Raw genomic sequence first — 13,644 nt, 5'->3', positions numbered from 1 at the left:
GCAGGAGAATTGGACTTAAGAGTAGAGCCTGAAGATGTGACCAAACTGCTGCAATCTCATGATGAAATTTAGGAATTTGTTTCTCATGGACGAGCAAAAAAAAGTGGTTTCTTGAGATAGAACCTACTCCTGGTGAAGATGCTGTAAAGATTGTTGAAATGATAAAAAAGTATTCAGGATATTACATAAACTTAGCTGATAAAGCAGTGGCAGGGTTTGAGAGGACTGACTCCAATCTTGAAAGATGTGCTACTGTAGGTAAAATGCTATTAAACACCATCGTGTGCTACAGAGAAATCATTTGTGAAAGGAAGAGTCAATTAGTGCAGCAAACTTCTTTGCTGTCTTATTTTAAGAAACTGCCACAGCCACCCCAATCTTCAGCAACCACCACCCTGATCAGTCAGCAGCCATCAACATCGAGGCAAGTCCCTCCACCAGCAAAAAGATTACAACCCACTGAAGGTTCAGATGATTGTTAGCATTTTTTAGCAATAAAGTACTTTTAAACTAAGGTATGTACGTTGTTTTTTTAGACATGTCATTGCACATTTAACAGACTACAGTATAGTGTAAACATAACTTTTATATGCACGGGAAACCAAAAAATTCATGTGATCCGCTTTATTGCGATATTTGCTTTATTGTAGTGGTTTAGAACTGAACCTGTGGTGATATGAGCAACATGGTGGAATGAGCTCTCCCACTGAACTCTCCTCTCCACAATATAACGAAAAAGACATTCATATTCCAACAGAGAACATCCACACCACACAAAATATGTCTGAGAGACCCACGCAGCCATATGTTGGAAGGTGGAGAGGCTGGAGCCCCCCTTAAAGGAGGTGGAACGGGGTAAGAGAAAGTGTTTCTCCCTCTCCGAAAGACTGCAATCCAGGGATTACACGAAGGCCCCGAGAAGGAAGGAAGTGGGGAAGGGGCACCCATTCATGGGAACATCAAAGATCCCTAAGGTCCCTCACAGCCTAGGGGGAAGCCCCCTACTGAGGTGAAAGCTACCATGGGGGTGACTTCATCAAGCCAACACCCCAGGAGACCAGATAGTGAGGGCAGAGCAGGAACGCCCCGAGAGCATGCAGAATAAAGTGCCCCTCCCCTCCCCAGCGCCAGCTCCTGGGCCTGGGATGCTGGCAGAACACACAGGGCTCAGAATACGCAGCTCTTGAACCCCATCCAGTGGCAATAGGTGGTAACTACGACCAAATAATACCACAGTGCACAAGAACAGAGCCACATCCTCTAGCGGTATCAAAAATTACATTAAATCTCCAGGACAGAAAGAAAATGACAAGGATTCAGAAACCAATCCTGAAGACACAGAAATATATAATTTAAATGACAGAGAATTCAAGATAGCTATCATCAAAAAACTCAATAAGTTAAAAGAGAATATAGACAAACAATTCCACGAGTTTAGGAGCTACTTCATAAAAGAGATTGAAAGTATAAAGAACCAATCAGAAATAGTGGAGATGAAAGAAACAATGGATGAGATAAAACAAAATATGAATTCCCTAAATGCTCAAGTGGATAACGTCAAGGAGCAAATCAGCATAACTGAAGATAAGACATATTGAAATGCTCCAGATAGAGGAGGAGAGAGAACTAAGAATAAAAAGAAATGAAGAAAGTCTCTGAGAAATATCTGACTCAATTAGGAAATGCAACATAAGAATTATAAGTCTTCAAGAGGGAGAAGAGAAGAAGGGAGCAGAAAGTTTGTTCAAAGAAATAATAGCAGAGAACTTCCCAAACTGGGGAAAGGGATGGAAATCCATGTGGAAGAGTCTACCAGATCTCCTATATATGTCAATGTGAAAAGACCTACTGCAAGGCTTAAAGCAGTGAAACTGGCAAAAGTAAATGACAAAGAAAAAATACTACGGGCACCAAGGTAAAAGAAAATAACCTAAACAAAGGAACCTCTATCAGGCTTTCAGCAGATTTCTCTGCAGAAACCTCACAGGCTAGGAGAGACTGCAATGACATATTCAAATCTTTGAAGCACAAAAACTTTCAGCCAAGAACACTCTATCCAGCGAAAATATCCTTGAGATATGATGGAGAAATAAAAACCTTCCCAGATAAACAAAAGCTAAGGGAGTTTGTAGCCACAAGACGCCCCCTTCAAGAAATCTTCAAGATGGCCCTCATACCTGAAAAAAAAAGGGGGGATAAAGGGCTTACAAAGCCTGGAGTAAGGAGATAAATAGGTAGACAAAAATCAGAAAATTGTAGCTATACATCAGAACAGGTTAGCAAATACTCAAGTATAACATTAAAGATAAAGGGAAGGAAAACACCAAAAACAAAGATAATCTTGTCATTTTAACCACAAACTCACAACACAAGATGGAATAAGATGTGACAAAAACAACATAAGAAGGGAAGAGGAACAGGACTGAATCAGTTTAGTCTAAGGAAATAAGAGGCCACCAGAAAATGGATTATCTTATCTACAAGATTTTGAATACAAACCTCATGATAACCACTAAACAAAAAAGCAGAGCAGAGAAACAAATAATAAATAAGGAGAAAACTAAGAAACACAACATAAAAAACTATATAACTCAAGTGGTAGACTGAAATACACAGGACAAGAAACAAAGGAAATGCAGGAGAACCGGAAAATGAGTGATAAAATGGCAGCATTAAGCACTCATATCAATAATCACCCTAAATGTAAACGAATTGAATTCTCCAAGAAAAAGATACAGAGTGGCAAGATGGACTAAAGAACAAGACCCAACAATATGCTGCCTCCAGGAAACACATCTCAGTTCCAACAACAAACACAGACTCAGAGTGAAGGGATGGAAGATGATATTCCCAGCTAATGGGAAACAAAAGAAAGCAGGTGTTGCAATACTTATAGCAGACAAAGTGGACTTTAAGATAAGACAGGAAAAGAGAGACAAAGAGGGGCAGTATATAATGATCAAGGGGACACTCCATTAAGAAGAAATAACACTTATGAATATCTATGCACCCAACACAGGAGCACCAAAGTATATAAAGCAACTATTAACAAACCTAAAAGGAGATAATAATCACACAATAATAGTAGGAGACCTCAACACTCCACTCACATCAATGGATAGATCATCCAGACAGAAAGTCAACAAAGAAACAGTGGAATTAAATGAAAAGCTAGACCAGTTGGACTTAATACATATATATAGAACTGAACCTGCAATATCTCCAAGGTATGCCTGTACTGACTTCTACCATGTGTATGACATGAATCTCTTCTATTGTATCCTAAATGAAAGAAAGAACACATTTAACTATGCACTATGTGTACGTACTGTGTACTAAGCTCTGTGCCAAGCAATATGGTAGACTAGATGACCTGCAAATTCCCACTCTATAAACTCCTCAAAATATTAGAAAAAGTAGAAAAAGCATTATCTAAAATGCATAGTTTAGTTCACAAGAAGGAAAGGGAAAACTCTAGGCAGTGGAAAAAAAGAAAAGAATTGGAAACCAGAGTAATAATGGTGATGCTGTGGCTGCCTGGGATTTGGGAACTGTCCGTTTATCTGATTCTTGAGTTGCAAGGCCCAGTGGAAGGCAGGAAATTGGAAATGAGACCCCCCTCTCAGTGGAAATATAGACTAGAGAAAGTTCGGCCCACCATTATAGAAAGATGATGTGGAAGCATGTCTGTTTCTTCTTGGGTTCTGGGTTATTAAAAAAAATTCAAATCTGAGGTCTAAATTAACACAGAAATTGCTCCCAGTCAATGAAACTCCTGAGGTTCCCGCAGAGATTAAAACAGCAAAAACTGCTCTGAAGGGAGGCCCCCACATTCCAAGGCACAGAAAAGATTCTATTCATAGGCCCTGAAAGCTTTCTGTAAAAATTTATAAAACATGAGGAAAACATCCTGGCCTTTTCCCCTGCCCACTTCTTCTTGCCTTGTATGTGGACGTGCTACCTAGAGGTACAGCAACTATTATATGATGGCCACGTTGGCAGAAAGGGCCAAAAGAACTGCAGAGATGCCACACCCAACAACACTGAGCTACAGAACCATGCTAGCCGCCACCCACCTCTGGAGTTTTTGTTATGTGAGAAAAATAAACTCCTATCAGCTGAAGGCATTTTTATGAGTTTTCTAAACCTGCAGCAGAATGTATCCCAACCTGATATAGTAGCAGAAAAATCCATGCAAGAAAAGATACCCAGGAACAAACTTTAAAAGAAACGTGAAAGATCTATTTAAAAGAATCTTTAAAATGTTACTAAGGATCTAAAAGAAGTCTTGAAAGAAGAGAAAGCTACATCCTGTTCATGAATAAGAAGCATCAATAATATTATAAAAATATTGAAGCTTCCTGGGGCCAGCCTAGTGCTGTAGCAGTTAAGTTCGCACACTCCGCTTTGGTGGCCCAGGGTTTGCTGGTTCGGATCCTGAGTGAAGACCTATGCACTGCTCTCAAGCCATGCTGTGGCAGGCGTCCCACATATAAAGTAGAGGAAGATGGGCACAGATGTTCGTTCAGGGCCAACCTTCCTCAGCAAAAAGAGGAGGATTGGCAGTGGATGTTAGCTGAGGGCTCATCTTAAAATAAATAAATAAATAAAAATATTGAAGCTTCCTAAATTAATCTACAAATGAAATATGATACCAATAAAAATGTCAAAATAACTTTTTTTCAAAATGGAAAAATTCCATAATACTCTGCATGGAAAAATATCATAAATAAAGTCAAAAGGCAAATGATAGTATGGGGGGAGCATGAACTACTTTTTACACATAAAAGTTCCCACAAATCAGTAAGAAATAGATCAACAACCCAAGAGAAAAATGGGCAACACCTTTAACAGACTTTTCAGGAAACGGAACACAAGTATCTTGTAAGTGCATGAAAAGATGCTCAACCTCACTTAGAAGACAGGTGCAGATTAAACATAACATTCCACCTATCTGATTGGCAAAGATCAAAATGTTTGATAACACAATAATGGAAGGTGTGGGATAAAGACCCTCATACATTGCTGGTGAGAGTATCAATTGGTATAACCACCTTGAATAGAGAATGACAAATTTTCTTTCATATTCCCTTTGACTCAGAAATTTCACTTCTGGAAATTTATCCTATAGATTAGCAGTGCCATAGAAATACAATGCAAGCCACTTATGTAATTTAAAATTTTCTAGTAGTCACACTAAAAAAAGATAAAAGAAATAGGTGAAATTAACTGTAATACACTTTATATAACCCAATATATCCAAAATATCATTCCAACATGCATTGAATACAAAATTATCAAATTGTTTCACTCTTCTTTTGTACTAAGTCTTTGAATCTGGTGTGTACTTTACACTTACAGCACATCTTAATTCAGATTAGTCATATTTCAAATGTTGAATAGCCATAGGTCCTTACTGCCATAGTGGCTACCATATTGGACAGTTCAGCTATAGGTGATAAGAATGAAAACAACAATTAACATTTATTGAGCATTTATTGGAGCCAGACACTACACTAGACATTTTACATGCAGTGTCTTCCTTAGTCCTCACTCTCACCCTATATTGGTTCTACTATTATCCCCAGTTTGCAGATGGGGAACTAAAGCACACAGAAATTAAATAACTTGTCTGAGGTCACAAAGCTTCTGAGCGGCAAAGGTAGGTTTCAAACCCAACTTACAGTCTTAACCACTATTCTATACTGACTCTATAAATCTACTTGCACATATGAACAAAGATATACGTAGAAGAACATTCACTGTGGCACTGTTTATAGGTAGCAGAAGATCAGAAAGAAATGTAATGTTCATCAACAGAAGATCGGTTAAATAAATTAGGATTTATCTATATAGGTTTTTAAGGTGAGTAAGGCAGACCTATCAATCAATCAGTCGAGAGAATGATCTTTAAGACTGTTTCATGCTGTTACGTGAAAAAAGCAAGGTGCAGAACACTGTATATGGTGCCCTACCACTTATGGGAAAAAAATGAGGGGGTGACAAACACATATATGATTCCACATGCATAGACTATCTCTGGAAGGAAACTAAAACCAGAAACAATATTTGCTTCTGAAGAGGAGCACTAGAGGAAAAGGACGGGAGAAAGACTTTTTTTTGCTGAGGAAGATTTGCCCTGAGCTAACATCTGTTCCAATCTTGCTCTTTTGGTATGTGGGCCACCACCACAGCACGGCCACTGACAGACGAGTAGTGTAGGTCCATGCCTGGGGACTGAACCCAGGCCACCAAAGCAGAGCGAGATGAACTTAACCACTAGGCCAACTGGGCTGGCCGGAAAGATATTATTTATTGTTAACTTTTTACATTGTTTAACTTTTTTTTTTTTTTTTGAGGAAGACTGGCCCTGAGCTAACATCCATGCCCATCTTCCTCTACTTTATATGTGGGATGCCTACCATAGCATGGCTTTTGCCAAGTGGTGCCATGTCTGCACCTGGGATCCTAATCGGCGAACCCTGGGCCGCCAAGAAGCGGAACATGCAAACTTAACTGCTGCGCCACCAGGCCGGCCCTAACTTTCATACTTTTTATGTTGTGCTTACATTTCAAGAAAAAAAATCTTTGACCATCTATTATGTGACAAATATACGTTCAACAGCAATGAATATCAAAACAGACTAAGTCCCTCCACCCATAAGCTTATAGTGGGAATGGGGTGGGGAGGGTCAAACAGTCAATAAACAAACAAGCTAATTCATGATAAAGAAAGCAGATAATTAGAGAGAGTGATAAGTTCTGTGAAGGAAATAAACAAGATGAGAAGGTCACTGAGGGAAGCCACTTCAGATAAGGTGGCCAGAAATGTCTCTCCAAAGAAGGAACATCTGGGCAGAAACCTGAAGGATGAAAATAAGCAAGTCTGCAAGATTTGGGAAACAGCAATCCAAGCAGAGGAAAAAACAATTACAAAAGCTCAGAGGTGGGAAAGGGCTTGGTACACTGGAAGAACTGGAAGAACAGAGAGGAGTGGCAGTGTGCCTGCAACATAGTGAGCACAGGAGAGGAATGAATGAAACAAGGTTGAAAAGGTAGGCAGGAGACAGAGTCCTGTAAGCCCCAAGGTAAGGAGTTTGGATTTTATTCGAAGAATGAGAAGGCACTGAAGAATCTGAAGCAGAAAAGTAACATGACCTGTTCATATTTTAAAAGATCATTTGGTTGCTTTCTGGAGAATGGACTGCAGGGGAGAACAATGGACACAGGAAAGAGACCAGCTAGGATGCTGTAGTTCAAACAGAAGACAATAATGCTTCAGGATGGCGGAGCTAGAAGATATGGGCAGAAGTAAATATATTCAACATATATTTTAGATGTAGAATTTGTAGACCCTGTTAGTAGATTAAATGTTAGGAGTGAAGGAAAAGGAGTAATCAAGAATGATTTTTGGGTTTTGGCTGGGTGGTAGCTTCAATTTACAGAGGGGGAAGAAATGGGGAGGAACACATTTGGGTGTGTCTGTGGCAGGCTGTCGGGGGGATTAAGACCTCTGTTCTGGAGACACTAATTTTGAAATGGCTTTCAGACGTCCCAGTGGATATCGAGTAGGTAGCTAGATATAGGAGTCTGATGCTCAGAGAGAGATTTGAGTTCTTAGCTCTTTTTGACAGTTGACTGCTCCATCCTTGCGACTTTCTTATCCATTGGTTTTTATGACACCAATCTCTTCTGGTCTTTTTCCTAGCTCCAGCACTTCTTTCTCCCTTCCCTTAAAGTTGATCCCTTTTGTACTTGTTTTTCTACTATACACTGTCTCTGGGCTGCTCGTCCAAATAAAGGACTTCCAAATATTCTTATATGCTTTAATATGTATGGTGACCCCAAAATCTATGACTCCAGCCCAGATTTCTCCCCTGAGCAACAGATCTATATATGCAACTGCCTACAGGACATTGCTACCTGGTTGACCCACAAATATCTCAAACTTAGTATGTCCAAAACTGAATTAATCATGCTTCTTCCCTGCCTCTCTGAATGGTAACACTATCCACTTAGCTGGCCAGGGCCAAAATCTTAGATTAGTATTAAATCTTCTTTTTCTCAGTAAAACAGAGCTCAGTGTACCTGGAGATCTCCCACACAAGATGAAAAACAAATATAAGATCATGGACTCATCACCCAGGAGCCCCAAACACTGGCTCAATACTGAGCTGTTTCTTCTGTTTGCCCCTTCAGAGCCACTCTTCACCTTTCTCCACCCTGCTTTCTGCCACAGAGGCTGACACAGGAAATAGATCCTGTGGCCAGTGGGGAGCCCCGGTAGCAGGTTGGAGGGAGAGGAGAACGAGGTCAAGGTACTATTCCTCTGGCTCTCTTCCTGCAAATTCCTATTCATTCTTCAAGTTCTTGGTACAATATGACTTTATTTCTGAAATGGCAGAGAGGATAGATTTGGGATAGGATGGGAAAATCAAAGGCAGTAAGATGTGAGAAGTAAAAAGACCAATGAAGATACTTTTGTGATAGTACATGTTGAGAAGTAATGAGGCCATGAGGGATACCCATTCTTTGAGGGCTGGCCTCAATGTTTTTATCTTTCTGATATGTCTAGCCCTGCTCCCCAGTGTAGAAAATATACTCAGCACATATTATTTAAATAAAATAAGAACTATGAAATAAGCAAAGGTCAGGAGTCCAGGGTTTACCTTATATCCGTTGTCTTCTTTGCGGTTGTGAGATGCAGTAATCATCACACCTGCAACTGCTCTGAGCTCCTGGACTGCATATGGCTGAAAAGACAGTAACACCGTAATTCCATTTTGTTTCCTAGCTACTCATACATTTAACATGAGAATATCTCTGATTAAATACCAGACATTAAGATATAAACAGCCTAAAACCTCAACAATCAACTCTAGGTTCACTGGTTGGGGCCCATTTCTAAAAGGTCACCAATAAACACCTGTCAGATTGAATGGCTCCCCCCACCCCCAAATTCTCATTTAACTTAGTCCTATAAACATCTCTTATTATTTTGTTCATTTAACAAATACCTACTATATGCCAGACACTCCGGCAGACTCTGGAGATACGAGTGGTGAATATAATCATAAAATGTTAGAGCTGGAACTAAATTTAGAAATGATCTAATCCAGCACATCATACATTGAGGTTTATCCAACACTATACACTCATAAGGGAGAAAATTCAAGTGTAGAACATAGGTCTCTTGCCTTCCAATTTGAAGATCTTTATATATGCTCTGTGGCCTCTATACCATACAAATGTCAATTCACCATCTTCTGCCCTAAAGTTAATTGCCAGGTTGGATTTCCCTTTTTCTCTGCAGTAGTTATTACTTGTCTGTGTAGGATGTTCCCCCTACTCCTACCATCATATCCGAATTCTCTCCTCCTGGCCATGCAGAGATGGACACATGACCCAGGCCTGATCAGAGTAATCTAGTCCCTTGATGATTTAATTCAGAGACTGGCTCATAACCTAAGCCTGGTCACAGTCCTTCTCCAAGACGTTTCTCCTGCAGGTAGTGAAGGAAGACTGCTTTTTTGACTTGAAGTCATGGTGATAAGGGGTGTGAATCTGGGACTTCCCTACCAGCTAGAGCAAACCTACCTGCAATAGGAGAGGAATGTCAATACACCGGGATTGATGGTAGCTGGAACTGACAAGCTAGTGGCAGAATCCTACAAAAATGTCCTAAATTTCTGAACCCTCCCTGGTTTCTGTCATTCATAAGAGTTAACTGTTTAGCAATTCCTTCAATTCTCTGAGCCACTCACTATATTTCCAATAAACCAATAGGAATAGTTTATAGAGACATTATCTATTCCTCAAACATTTGATAAAATTTGCCTATAAAATCATCTGGATCTGGCATGTTTAATTTGAGAAGATTTTTTAAACATCAGTTCACTTTCTTTTGCGGTTATAGGTCTATTCAGGTTTTCTATTTCTTATCAGTTTTGATGTATCAATTATTCTAGGAAATTGGCCAGTTCATCTAAGCTTTCACATTTATTTGTATCATGTTGTTCAGAATATTGTGGTTTTCTTAATCTCTACTGTATTTATTATGCACCCTTTTAATTTCTCTGTCTTCTCCTTTTTTCTTGAGCACCACTGCCAAAGATTTGTCTATTTTGTCTCTTCAGAGAGCCAACTTTTGCTTTTGTTGATACTCTCTTTTCTTTATTTTCTATTTAATTGGTTTTTCCTCATATCTTTGTTATTTCCTTCATTTTACTTTATTTGGATTTATTGTTTTAGTTCTAACATACTAAGTTAAAGGCTGAGCTCATTATTTTAAAATCTTTTTTCCCCAATATATTCATTAAGACTATAAACTTCCCTTTAAGTATGGCTTTAGTTACATCCCATAATTTTTGCTATTTGTTTTCATTGTTGTTCAGTTTTAAATACAGGCAGTCCATACTTTGCTCAGTTCCAAAATACATGAATTTCCAATACTATATTTTAGTTGAATGATACTAGTCTCCCAACACGTTCAACTTTCAGTTACTGTGCTATATTAACTGTGATTAGCTGAACCAAGTTTGTACTGAATCAAGTACAAACCTGGCTGCTAGCTCTTCAGTCCAAAATAACTGTGTACATAAGAGATCCATCACGATCAGTGACCAATCATGTTGCTCTGTTAAAGTCTGTCAGTGATTGGTCACTGTACATCTGTTATTCAGTTCTCCAACAGACAGCAAAGAACGTAGTTGTGTTGCCTCCTTCTCTCCCAGTGATAAACCCATGTGACAGTTTGCAAAAATGGATAATTGAAAGAAGGAACTGGCCAACAAAGACGAAAGTGTAGCAAAGAAAGAGAAAGTGATAATGGTGGAAGTGAAATTTGAATCAAACATAAACGGAGTCATAGAATAATAGCTGAGAATGTTGACGCTGCCGTCATTCAAGTGACTCGAGATGTGTAACCTGATGAGCTTAGTGAGGGCAAATTCATGGACACAAATGAGGGATGTGGTTGTGATGAAAAGGATGAAGGTATTCCAGAGGAAGTGACACTGTCAAAAAAAGGAATTCTCAGAGATTTCCAAAAAAAAGGATTCTCACAGAATTGAAGAGGAATTCCACAACATTGAAAGCACAAAGGATAATATGTTGGAAGCTGATCCAAACTTAGAAAGGAGTGTGACGATGTGCCAAGACACAGAAAAGATGCTCACTCGTATTGATTATATGACAAGAAGCAAGCACTGTTTGTACTCTTGATAAATTTTTTACTAAGAAATAAACACTTTAGTTCTCAATGTTTCTAATGGTTTAAATTATAGCATACTTATATAAATATTAGTTTCACGACTTTTTTCTTTTCCCTATACATTTTTAACCAAAACTTTAAAAGTCCCAGACAATCATAATTTTTCCCATTGATTATTAAGATGCTTTGCACGGTTTTAGCTTACATAGTTATCTTCACAGTCCTACTCTATCATGCACAGCAAGGACTGCCTGTAGTTTCTAATCTTCATTACGGTATCTTCCTTAATCCATAAATTATTTATAAATGTGTTTTAAAAATTCCAAACATACGGGCTTTTGTGGGTTTATTTCAAATCTTATTGCACTGGGGTCCAGGGCTAAGATTTGATAAGCAATTCTCTGGTTTTTGTTGAGATTTCCGTTGTGACCCTGCTTGATAAGAAGGACTATCCTACATCACTGAATACAGGGTTGTTACACACACACACAGCAGATCAAGCACGCTAATAGCGTGTTCAAATCTATCCTAAATCATTTTTGCCTGTCTGGTAAATCAGTTTCTGAAAGAAGAGTATCAAAACATCCCACCATGACTGCGGACTTGCTAACTTGATCAAACTCTCAGGTGTTCGACACACGCTCACTGAATGAAAATAAACTCAGAGCACAATTTGCTTTCCTTTGGTCCCTCATATTACTTAATAGAGAACTACATGCATGACAAACATTTGAATCCTGGTTGATTTAAGAAATCTTTTTGAGAGGAGCAAACTATACGATTACCACCACAACACACTTACTACAAAAGGAGTAGGAACATATCTTGAAAAAAGGTACACAGGAACATCTTTGGCCAGTAAGACTGCAGCAGTGAGTTCAGCAAGCCTTAAAAAAAGATGGAGATTTCACTTAGTCCTTAGCTTATTATACTTTTTAAAAACCAACCTACCACAAAATGAATATTTCACATTACAATTATTCTGAATATATAGTAGCTTAATATAACCAATTCCTATCATTACTGCTTATTCAAGCTTCATGCTCCAACTTAAAAATGTTAAATAAAATTTTTTTAAAAAGGAGCTTAACAATGAACAGAATTGACATTTTAATTTCTTCCTTTTTCCTCATTCATCTTTTGGTAGCTTTTTACTAAGAAATAAAACCTGCAAAAGGCAAAAAGAACAGAGGAAAGTGAAATAAGAGACTTTGATAAACACAATAGGCATAATTACACCCTGAAAAAAAGAGTCACTATATCATGATTATCTATGTGTGAAAATACCCTACGGGACTATAATAAGAGAATACCAGCTACATAATTTCTCCTACCCACTGCCTTCGATAAAATATTAAAATCACAACATAAGATATGATGTCATTCAAAACACTAACTTGAAATACTTTAAAATTTTATTCCTTTCTGTAAAGCTTATCTTAGAAATATTTCTATTTCAGCTCTAAAATAAACATTATTAGCATGTGATCACATTTCTATTTGACAGTTTCCTGTTTCAGAAATCCTACTATTGGCCAAAAAAAAAGACCACCTTTTTGAAGGTGATATTCCAACCCAAATGAATCTCTGAAGCAATGAACACGGTACCTCTGGCTGCTGCAGCTGCTGGTTACCTGGCCGCGTGTGTCGTACCCAACGACACAGCCTCTCTGCTTGAAGTCTGAGAAACATCTCTCCAGGTATTTATACATCCCCTGAAGCAGAAAAAGACCAAAGATTAGCTCCTGATGAATGCCTGACTTGTCTAGACTAAAAATCTATTATTTTTACATGTCGTGTGTAGCTTACTGGCTCCTGGGGAAGCAGCTTCTGCCTTTTCGCCCATGTTTACCAATGTGGGAACAATGCTGTTCAAATCTCAAATGTGAGATGACAAACATCTATTTCCTGGCATTTCAGACACATTTAATACCACAGAAATATTAATTACCTGTTAAATCTAATACAATACATAAAACATTAGGGGAAAAAAGATGAGACATGAGAGTCAGTATGCTAAAAAAATGGTTAGAAGAGCCAAAAGAAATTATTTCTTGCCTTAAGGCTCTAGAGAACAGACTGTTGACCATTTTAGATCTTGGTAAATCATAAGGTTGAAGCTAACCAAGAGATTTGACCTATTTATGACAAAAACATTTTTAATCAGCAACATAAACCCTCATTAGAACATTTCTTAAGATGGCTGATCCCATTCGTAATTCCTTAGTTTTAAAATCTCACAGAAAGAAAAATCTCATAAACTAGGAAAACTTGCAGTTGAAGGGTGAGAAAAAACATTAAATGAAGCATTTAACATTGAAAACATCACAATGATAAGCTAAAACTATCTTACGAGTGATTTGCTAATTTAATAAATGTTTTCATCTCTAAAAATAACACTTCATATTGTTACAATCCTTCAAAACTACTTT

At 38.2% G+C, this 13,644-nt stretch overlaps 1 protein-coding gene across 2 annotated transcripts in view; it reads right to left on the bottom strand.

The window, feature by feature from the left end:
* The window catches only part of PGM2L1 (phosphoglucomutase 2 like 1), a 65,850-nt gene that overhangs the window by 21,693 nt on the left and 30,513 nt on the right, over positions 1-13,644 (bottom strand). For both annotated transcript variants that reach the window (XM_001498196.5, XM_005612044.4), the window contains exons 3-5: positions 12,821-12,927; positions 12,015-12,099; positions 8,670-8,753 (exon numbers count right to left, since the gene is read on the bottom strand). In XM_001498196.5, coding sequence (XP_001498246.1) covers positions 8,670-8,753; positions 12,015-12,099; positions 12,821-12,927 — 276 coding nt within the window. The remainder of the gene's footprint in view (positions 1-8,669; positions 8,754-12,014; positions 12,100-12,820; positions 12,928-13,644) is intronic.

The sequence above is a fragment of the Equus caballus genome, chromosome 7, assembly GCF_041296265.1.
Source record: "Equus caballus isolate H_3958 breed thoroughbred chromosome 7, TB-T2T, whole genome shotgun sequence".
Lineage (NCBI taxonomy): Eukaryota > Metazoa > Chordata > Mammalia > Perissodactyla > Equidae > Equus > Equus caballus.
This window is presented reverse-complemented; position numbering and strand designations above follow the sequence as displayed.